The sequence below is a fragment of the Hippocampus guttulatus genome, chromosome 13, assembly GCF_054856545.1.
Source record: "Hippocampus guttulatus isolate MCC_2025c chromosome 13, RoL_Hgut_1.0, whole genome shotgun sequence".
NCBI lineage: Eukaryota > Metazoa > Chordata > Actinopteri > Syngnathiformes > Syngnathidae > Hippocampus > Hippocampus guttulatus.
Window position 1 is genome coordinate 8,834,405 of NC_141273.1, and position 10,327 is coordinate 8,844,731.

General features: G+C 42.4%; 2 protein-coding genes across 2 annotated transcripts; both read right to left on the bottom strand.

The window, feature by feature from the left end:
- Positions 1-120: 120 nt before the first annotated feature.
- On the bottom strand, positions 121-3,652 carry LOC147196198 (akirin-2-like). Its single transcript, XM_086127454.1, has 6 exons — positions 3,475-3,652; positions 2,995-3,175; positions 2,749-2,886; positions 1,676-1,825; positions 788-859; positions 121-695 (listed from the first exon to the last, which is right to left on the bottom strand). The coding sequence occupies exons 2-6, from the start codon at positions 3,164-3,166 to the stop codon at positions 685-687; spliced, it is 543 nt and encodes a 180-aa protein (XP_085983580.1). The 5' UTR covers positions 3,167-3,175; positions 3,475-3,652; the 3' UTR covers positions 121-684.
- Positions 3,653-5,003: 1,351 nt separating this feature from the next.
- LOC147196199 (cannabinoid receptor type 1B-like) lies at positions 5,004-9,938 on the bottom strand. The gene is made up of 2 exons (XM_086127526.1): positions 9,793-9,938; positions 5,004-7,487 (listed from the first exon to the last, which is right to left on the bottom strand). Exon 2 carries the CDS (start codon positions 7,446-7,448, stop codon positions 6,084-6,086), a length of 1,365 nt encoding a protein of 454 aa, XP_085983652.1. The 5' UTR covers positions 7,449-7,487; positions 9,793-9,938; the 3' UTR covers positions 5,004-6,083.
- Positions 9,939-10,327: the final 389 nt, after the last annotated feature.

Below are 10,327 nucleotides of genomic sequence, written 5' to 3' on the forward strand. Positions count from 1 at the left end.
TTTTTTCCCCTCCAGATGCAAAATATTACACCAAAACTAGTGTATTGGAGCTCATTGTGCAAGTGTACCTCATGGTGCCTTTTGTAGGAGGGAGGGAAATAAAGTCCATAGCAGGCAGGCTTTAAAATTAAGTCCTTTATTGTAGTTGTGATTGCGTACAATGAATTCAAAGTTATACCAGTAAAACAAATTAAAATAAATAAAACACTTGGTCGGGAAAGGGAAGAAAATAATCTATTTGCCCTACTTAATTATAAAAAGGAAAAAAATGGAGGAGCGACTGCAAACTTCCTTGTGACGACAAAGTCACTGCTGCTCCAATATATTTACATGTAACAAACTGAAGAGTGAACAAGTTGGTAATGCTGGGAATTGTCACAAAAAGTGTGAGAACTGTCAGCACGCGCACAGCTGGGACCTACCACACAGGTGGGAAAAAGGGGACTATGGGTGAGGGAGGGTGAGGGTATCGGGGGGGGGGGGTCCGCTTACATCGGGAAGCACCGGGTTGTTTACAACCATTTGCCCAACCACAGAAATATGGCACAGTAAGAAAAAGTTTAATCTCAACTGAATCTCGTAACGATGAGCGTTGTGTGTGTGTGTGTGTGTGTGTGTATTTGTTTTTCCTTCCTTTTGGTGTCACACGATCTGGATGCAACGAGAGGCTGTGGTCATGTGAGTTCAGGAAACATCTGGAGAAGAAAGGCAGATGAACTCAAAAGTCAGAAAGCAGATGTGGAACCGCGGGACAGAAATATGGGAACGACGCACGAAGAGCACTCACAGCTTGCAGGTTGTTCACCGAATCGTCGCATTAGCTGGTCGTGTGTGAACTTCACAAAGGTGTCATATTGTTCTGCAATGGCAAACATTATACATTTGGAAATGGAACATATTTTGAAGACACTTTGAATTACTACTGGAATTTATTTTATTTAGAGTGAGAGAGCGAGCGGCACACAGGCCGACTGTGCTCTCTGAACGCTGCAAAAGAAATTCTATTTGGAGCAAACAAGGAAATACGAACGATGTGAAAACATTCATTTGGATGTACGGCCCAAAAAATGTGTGGCCAAGGTATCGGGACTTGATATCAGCAGATATATAAACAAAAGAATGGATTGATGGACCCGGTACTAAAAGAGTGTGATCGGAACATCCCTGCTAGATTTATAGTGAAAATGTCCTTCGCTTTCATCATTAGCAATTACAGTAATTTAAATTAATCTAAATTAATTTATTGGTGTCAATATAAATTGTGATTTTACATGAATGTAAATAGGTGCGGTAATTTTTTTTTAATGGTACACTCGATTAGGTTTCATGCTTCACCAGGAATCCAAGCCACAAACCCACTTTTCGAAGTTGTCATCAAGCATCCTCACGTTATGAATCCAAGTTTAGAAGTGGTATCATGCAGTGCACTCTGTGGACTGATATAGAGTACTAGTATTTGATTTGTGGATGGTTGTTTTAAAAATAGGTATGTTTTTAATTTTTACAACTTTTTTTAAATCTCAAAATGAAATAAAAACTATAATGAAAATTCTAGAACTATTATAACCCAATAAGTGGAACAGAGTAACTCCCACACAGCCAGCCTTGGCCCACTTGCATCAATGTTTCTGATCATTATTACAGAATGTTACAGACAGCAGTGACGTGTACCGACCTGCCAGTTTGGATGTCATGGTCTCCTCGTACTCCTCCCGCACCTTGTCTTCCCTTTCTTTCAGCAGGCGTTCACAGATCATCCCAACTTGTTTGAGGGTGAATAGTGGCTGCTCCTTCCTCGATGGGGAAATGCCTCCAGAGGGTGTCGCTGCAAAAGCCAAACAAGCATCTTCTCAGTGAGCCAATCTCCACGGTTTAAAAAGAAACAACTGCAGCACATATTCATTTTAAGATGTAATTAAGTCATATAAACTATTGTGTATTTTTGGTAAGATTACACCTGACCAGACACGTGTTTGCTGCAAATGGTAGTCATGTATTTCTTCCATGCAACCGTGGCTCATTTTGGTTTGAGTCCTGCCGTAATGCGAGATCTAACTGTTCCATCATCTATTGTTGAAAGAAATTCAATTTCAATTCATTGGGTGGTGTATAGGATATACACTGGTCAACTTTGGGGGTGGGGGTGCGAAACCCAACAAACAAAAATCACTGTTCATGCAGTCATCGCATGGTCTATGACTGCACCGTTGTTGGACCACCTTTCCATCACGATTCATGTTGTCACTGGATGGCCACATGTCAATGACTATCAGTACTTGTCCTCTTTTGGACACTGTTCATTCTTTGGCCAATCGACACATCTACGATTGTACCCTCTGTCACTGACCAGCCTTTTCAGTCTCTGTTCTGTGAACATCTACAACTCAATGATCGTAACATTTGTCGGCCCACCTTATATCACTGTTCAGCCATTGTGCCATGAGATTTTTGTGTCCATATTAACACGGAACCATTTCATACTCTTGATTATGATTACAGGCAGCATCGATAACTACACCTCCAGTTAGTGTACATTTGTGGGAGCACATTATGCAGGTTGAGTAAATACAATTTATTTTTATTCATTTGTAATTGAAATTGTTGTGAAAATGTGGCTGAAAATATTATTTGTTTATATATTATAATAGGGAGCAGAGCGCAGCAAAGCAAATTAAGACAATTACTTCAAAATGGCTGTGCATTGTAATGCATTATGCGTTAAAAGTAATTCAGTGTGTGTTGACCAACCTGACATGGTCGACTGGGACTGGGATGGAGGAGATTCTGGAGAACAGCAGCACTCGGGCGGCTGGTAGACTCCAGTTTCCAGATGCTTCCTCTTTTGTATGCGTTTGTACTCTTGCTTGATGCTGTGGAGAATTTGTTCTGGGAGAGGAACAAAAAGATAGTTGACAAAAGATAGTCTTAACTAGGCTGAACAACAGGTTGCTAAGGCCTGTGGGCTTCAACTTTACTCGATCGTAGGAAAATTACCTGCGCTCAGTCTGGATGACGACTCCCCGAATGGCGAGGGCTCCATGCTCAAATATTTCCTCGGGGACGAGGACGACGAAGACACGGGCATACACCTTCGTCTTTTGGGCGAAGCTGGACTCATGAGCGGATCGAAATCCATGGTCCTCTTCAGGGTAGCTCCGCACGCCATTGCTTTAAACTGATCCAAAAAGGAGGAAGAGGTGTCAAACCAACCCCCAAATGAAGATAATATATTGTCAGACGTTTAAAGTCGTAAGGTTATGGATTCGTCATCACAGGCAGCTATTGTCATGGTGAAATTCTCTACTTCAAACACTGCGCCGCCTGTCAGGCACATGATTATCATGTTGCGCAGCAGAGCCTTTAAATTAGTGCTAAACCAGCTAACGTTAGCTCTTGGAGCTAGCTACAAATAGCAGAAAACAAAGCAAGTAGTAGCGTTGGCCGCCGTGTTGTACGTGAAATGACATGTCTTACCTTTACAGTGAGGGTGTCTTGTATTCGGGTTGAATTGTCTTTCAAAAGTTACTTCCTGAAAAAAGTTGTGGAAGCTCGCAGCCCAGCAGCGGGCTGACTGCCGTTAAAGATAGCGGAGCTAGCTTTAGCAGAAGCAACTCGGCTCGTCTGCTTGTTTTCGATACGGAGGCTATCGGCTTCTCGCAGGCTGGCGATGTCACGTGTGACATCACTGCAATGCATGCCGGGGCTTGTAGTAAAGGCCACTCAAAGGTGGACGACACACGCTGTCTATAGTAACGTCCGTAAAAGAGCTGACGTGAAACAATTCGTGTCTTTTTCGGTGTTTTTCCACGAGACCATAGGCTAAGTTAAAGTCACCTGCCTGAGCAGAACGCGATGAAATCAAAATGAAAACGAGGCGTGTTTGTTTGTTTCCACAAGAGGTCAGTAGTTCACCATTTTTAAATGTGAAAACAATATGCTGTTCGTTGAGTAAGTACTACTATTACAACAATGCAAAAAAGTAAGAATTTGGGAAGAGGCAACTACTTCTTCGCAGCTCTGTATAAGGGTCATTTGTAAATAACTAAATAGCACTGTGATTTATCCATTTTGTATTTATATTGCACTTAATTGAACGGTGTTTGTTTGTTTTTTTCTTCTTTCTGCCTACATTCTTGCTGCTGGAGGCTGTAAATTTCCCCAGTGTGGGACAAATAAAGGATATCTTATCTTATTTTTATACAAGCTGATCAATAACTGGAAAGGATGGCTATTAACTTCATTGTTGATTTTTATTTAAATTGAACAACGTTTTTCAAAGCATTACCATTATTGATAATTTTTCCCATACAAATATAAGAAATCATTTTACACCCTGAACTGGTTGCCATCCAATCACGGGGCACACAAAGACAAACAACCATTCACACTCACACCAATAACAATCATAATGGAAATAAATTTGCCAAAATTGTTGACAGATGTCAATTTCACTGTGAATGATTGTTTATATGTGCCTTGCAATTGACTGGCATCAGTCCATGGTGTACTTCCGCCTGGCCATCTGGGATTGGCTCCAAACGCTATAGAAAGTGGATGGACGGATAAAATCACACGAAACTATCAATGTTCTGGCTTTCAGTATTTCCCTAATACTTGTTATATATAATATGGATTATTTATGGCTCCCCAGTGTTGTAGATGTTAGGAAGAACCTCAGCCTTTTAGTTCTAAAGTTTAAAGTTCGAGTGCTGGCTCTTCCCTTGTGGAATTTGCATGTTGTTCCTGTGCTTGTGTAGGTTTTCTTAGGAGTTCTGTTTTGCTCCCACATTGTCCACACAATGTTTCTTGGGTTAACAGACTGAAGGCTAAATTGTCTTTTGGTGCGACTGCAAATGTTTGTTTCTCGTAGTTTTTCATTCTGTGACCCTAGTGAGGGCAAGCGTTCAAGAAAATTGGAGGTATGGGTTATTTCTGTCTCTTTGAAAAACAGAATTGCATGAATTATTTGTAAATTAGATGCACTACTGTACATGTTTGGTGGCATTTCATGGTTTTATTATAAAAAAGATCCCCCGTTTTCTTGACAATTTCATGATAAGAAAAATAAGCTTCGACAGAAGACAGTATAGCACTGTGGATACTTGACATCAATATGGCAGTGTCAATTTGTCACACAATGTTTTACAAGCACACTGAACATCCCTGACAGAGCTACAACTATTTTCTGCTATCAAAAAAGCCAGACATGTTTCAGTTTTTGCTTCTTAGAACACACACCGGAATTCTACAGTAAACAACAGCGTGGTGAAAAGCCAAACATCACAACATCTTACATAACCACCAACGGCTGCTTTCATGTCACAGCTGCTACCTTCTATCAAGTAGTTTAGAAATGCGGTTTTTCATTGGATATTTTGGAGGGGTTGTCCTACGGCCACACTATTGCCATTGCTATGTTATGATGTGGTGGGGACAGCATTGATCCTGTATGCCATACAATTCTAAAAACAATAACGTTTAACCCACTAATGCTCATAATAAATAAATAGATAGATAGATAAATAAATAAATAATGTAAGCATTTGGCTTTTGCCTGATGCTAGATGGGATAGTTTCTTTCTCTCCACGACAGGGTAAGTGTGGTAGAAAATGTGTGGGTTTGTTCTTCAGTTTAGTATGGCCAAGGAGGACTTTATAAAAACTTGATGGCTTTCTGGTTGCAAAATAGTTTCCCACACCTGTGATATGCAACAGCAATAAACGTGGTCACTCCTAAAATGGTTAAGAATGAAAGCTATACGACAAAGCACATTTCATTATTCATAAGGAACACCGGAGCAACCTAACGGGATAGCATTAATGCAATAAATTTTACAGGAAAAGTGGTGAAATTAATGCAACAAATTTTACAAAAATCTTGCTAATTAATGCTTGCTGGGCCTAAAACAACAGCTCCAGAGCTCATCATCCAAGCAAACTTACAGTGAATATGTTGGAATCACAAGTCACTCTTTGGCACGCTTCAGTCAAAATCAAGTGCACAAGGAGGTGCAGTCCATCCTACACAATATTCATGGCACACTTCAGTGTGAACGGCTTCCGACTTCACAATCAGAAGGCCTTCACACTGAATCTGCACCTGAAGTTGTATCCGTCACTCCAGAAATAGAAACCTGGGCCACTTTCACTCGGCTGTTCGCCCCACTGCCTCCGCTATCTTTGGTCCTGACGCTCCTGCTGTTCCAATCGCTCTCCCCGCTGTTATCCAGAGGTTGCTCGCTTCCCCGGCACAGGCGGCAGATGTTGCCGAAAGCCCTGCGCAGGTCTTTGCTCCTCATGGCATAGATGACAGGGTTGATGGTAGAGTTGAACAGGCACAGCATGCTGCAGAAAGCGAATACGGTCTTGATGAAGTCATCCACTTTTCCCAAGAGGTCGTAAACCATGATGGCTAAGAGCGGCCCCCAGCAGAGTATGAGGGCCACCAAGATGAGCACGAGGGTCTTGGCCAGGCGGAGGTCCATGCGGGCCTGCTCGGGCCTCGCCGTCTGAACCTTGGTGCCCTCCGCTGTGTAGACAACGATGCTCCTCTGGGAGGTACGGCTTAGCATGCGCACAGCATGGTGGTGCGACTTCCACAAGATGAACATGTAGGCGTAGATGATGAAGAGCAGCAGGACGCTGGTCATTCCGATCCAGAACATCAGATACTTCTGGTCGATGAGGGGGAAAATGTCTGAACAGACCGAGTTGAGGCGCTTGCAGTTCCAGCCCAGCAGGGGCAGCAGCGCAAACACTATGGACACACCCCACATGAGACTGAAGGCCGCCACTGCTTTGGTCTTGGTCACGATGCGCTTGTACGCCATGGGCCTATGGATGGAGATGTAGCGGTCGATGGCGGTGAGGAAGAGGCTGCCCACTGAGGCGGTGAAGGAGGCGATGACGCCAGCCAGCTTGAAGAGGAAAACCTCGGGACTGTCCTTCCTGTGCAGGACATGGAAGTCCAAGAAACTATAGACGAAAATGATGCTGCCGATGAGGTCCGCCACAGCCAAGCTTCCTATGAAGTGGTAGGACGGTCGAGATCGTAGCATCTGCGAATGCAGAATGACGCACAGCACCATCAGGTTCTCCAGCACTGTAAACGAACCCAAAGTGAGGGCCAAGATAGCGATGGCCAGTTGCTGGCCAGGAGTCAGGATCATAAAGCACTCCAAGTTGTCCACAAAGCCCTCCCCGCACTGCGCCGCCATCCCATCAGTGTCATTACTCAACAGAATGTCTGACATGTTCGTGGGGAAAATGGTCGCATTGGTGCTGTAAATGACCTTGTTTGTGACACTAATGGATGCAGAGTGCATTTTTTCTGAGTGGAATCCAGGCTTGGCGGGACCGTCGTCATAGATGGCGTCGTTGGAGCCCAGGTATGGCACGATTGTGGTCAGCGCACTCATTGTGGCAGCAGACAGTCCGTGCAGCTTCATGGCTGCTAGAGAGGTTCAGTGGGATGGTGTGCAGAAAGTCTAAAAACACAATATAGAGGGTTATTTTTCTCGTACAATAATGCATTACAGCAGGCTTTTTACCACCTCAAAAAACCTGAACTTTCCATGTACCGCCATCATGGCCCGCATTAAAATATAGCAGCACTGTAGGCCCAAGTGTTAATGAGACATTGTAATTTTCCATAGGTCCTATTTTTACAGACAGGCGCACATGCTCTCAACATAAAAACTGGACCGTTTTCATTTTGCTCTGGGGCAAGTGACATTTTGTGTGTTTGGGAATTTGGCAGACTGGGTTGCGCCTAGGGTTGTGGTGAGCCAAGGGCATTTTCTGTTCTATGCCCCCAGGAACCCCAGCGCACCAGACGATTTGGTGACAGAAAGTAGACTAGAATTTAGTCCAGCGAAAATCAGGTCTAAGTTTTGGCGATGGCAGAGTAATGTGACTTTGGTGCATTTGGTCCAGGCACAGGCAGACAGAGCCTGTGCCCCACATGTGTGGTATGTGTGGTGAATGTCATCGTTTTTCAATACAAAATCTCCAAGTATCCACTCCACAGCAGCCAACTTCTTGGAGTTCCTTCTAAATGTACTTTGTGTGCACCAATCTCATAAACGGACTCTAGTGAATCCCTACATCATATAGACCTCGTGTGGTGAATTTAAAGGGAATTATTGGACGGCAAAAAAGGTTAGCTGTGTTCCCTCCCACTACGGTGCAAATGCCCCTTTTCCACCACTAATGTGACCGAAAAGTTGTACAAAGGAATTGAAAATTATTAAGGGGAAAATGTAAGGGTACAGTGTGGAGAATTTGGGCGTCATCTAGAGGTAAACTAATTGAATGCAACGACTTAAGTTCGAAGCGTGTGCATTTTGAAGCACCCCAACTACGGTCCCTGAGAAGGACCTCACTTTGCAAGCCTACCTCACGTTGCAATTTCATCAGCAGAGGTGCAAGAAATATGTCATCACAAGCTACTTCTCATATTCACTCAAGTGACGCTAAATGCACTGGATGTGTTACAAATCGTTTTGTAGTCACAAAACATTGTGGAACTACTGCACGTTCGCTAAGTTTCTCTACTTTGTGTGTCTGTCGCAGAAAGATGAAGGCGAAACATGTCAGCCATCCCTTTGACAAGTCTACGTCATCCAAAAGTTACTTTTTTTTTTAAATGACACAACTGGTTAAAGTTTTGTGTAGTGTTCATTTTGAGAGGCATTTACCTGCATCAAGAATATTTCCATCACAATTTAGTTTGGGCATAATTGAAATGTTGGCGCTCTTTCCAATTAGTCAAAGTTGAGAGTGCAGTTGCAGTTTGTTTGTACAAAGGTGTGCTTTATATTACTGATTGTAAAAGTGTCAAAAAAATTTCGAATAGCTCTCGTGAATGCAGTGCAGTGGTACCCCACTGCCAACTATAGCCATAGTCATGAACATATTGTTCAATGGATAACTCTGAACAGTGCCAAATTATTTGCTACATGTTTTGTGTTTGACCCCATTAAGAGTGTGTCCCTATAATGAAGTAGTTGTGACTGTGTCCTCATAAATACAAATGTGGCAGACGGTGCAATATGTTTAAGTCTTAAAAAATGCATGATGATGTCATTGTATCTTTGCTGGGGTGAATCAGTTCATCAGCAAGCTGACAGCCGGGCAGACAATAGTGAGAAAGTGAACAGTTGATGGCAAGGTTGCGCGGCCTCGGGGGAAATCACTGCATTAAGTATGTAGGGCAGTCAAGGCTTGCTTATCAATTAAAAGACGGTCATTCAGCCTTTGGTTTTCTAATTCAATAATCATCAGTATAATGAAGTGTCAAAATGTCCACGCAGCCATTTAGATTCTGGATTATTTCAATTAGTAGCAGACATGTTTTGCATAAAAATATTGGCTAGGTGCTATGCAGTATTGGCTTTTAATTATGCATGAAACTTACAAGGGGAATGGAACATTCTCAAGTAATTTGGGATAAATTGACAAAAGAAATGCAATAGTGCACTTCATAGGTAGCAGCAACATTATTTATTTTCATTTCTTCCCCTACTTATCTCATAATTAGGTAAAATAACCAACTCCTGAGTTAAAGCTAACTTTAAAGAGTTTTTCTTCTGGCACATTCTTATTAGTTCCTATGGCACCTTGTTAATATGCCACATTTGTAATCATCACTTAATAAACGCTGCTGCAATTTAACCAAATTTTAAAAAAATGTTTAAGGACTTTAAAAAAGGTACTTATCACTTTAATAATGAATTAAAACACTGATCAAACTGCAAATGGTAATTGAAACAATAACATGCATCCACATACCTTGACCTGGCGCTTGTCCATTTTGTTGACAGCCCCCAAAATAAGTCAATTAAAAAGGGACTTGCCGTGTTAGAGAGTGTTTTGTGATCACTTGCCTGCTGTTTTATCGCATGTTGACGAAGATGAGGACGTCGGTAAGAGTAAAAGCAGGCAGCGGGTGGGGAGTGCGTGGGTGTCTCTATTATTTTTTTATTTTTGGTCACGTGACGTCACACGCACGTGAGGTGAATGCGCGCGCACCGCGTCTCAGCTCCTCATCCCAACCACCTCGATATTAATAAATAAAGAGGGAGGCAACCGCATGTACACATACACGAACAATTAGTGGGATTAGCAAAAATAGTGATGGCCTACTCTTCATGTTATCTTCTCTATCGATTCTGCCGTTATTAAAATTGTGACTTTATGATAGCTTATTGTGGCTTTTCACAGAAAAGCATTTCCAGTTTGGGATCTCCAATTTTCTTTAACTTGAAAACCAATTTTGTAGTTGTGTACAGAACCGCATGCCTCCAAATTTTGTTACTTTTTTTTT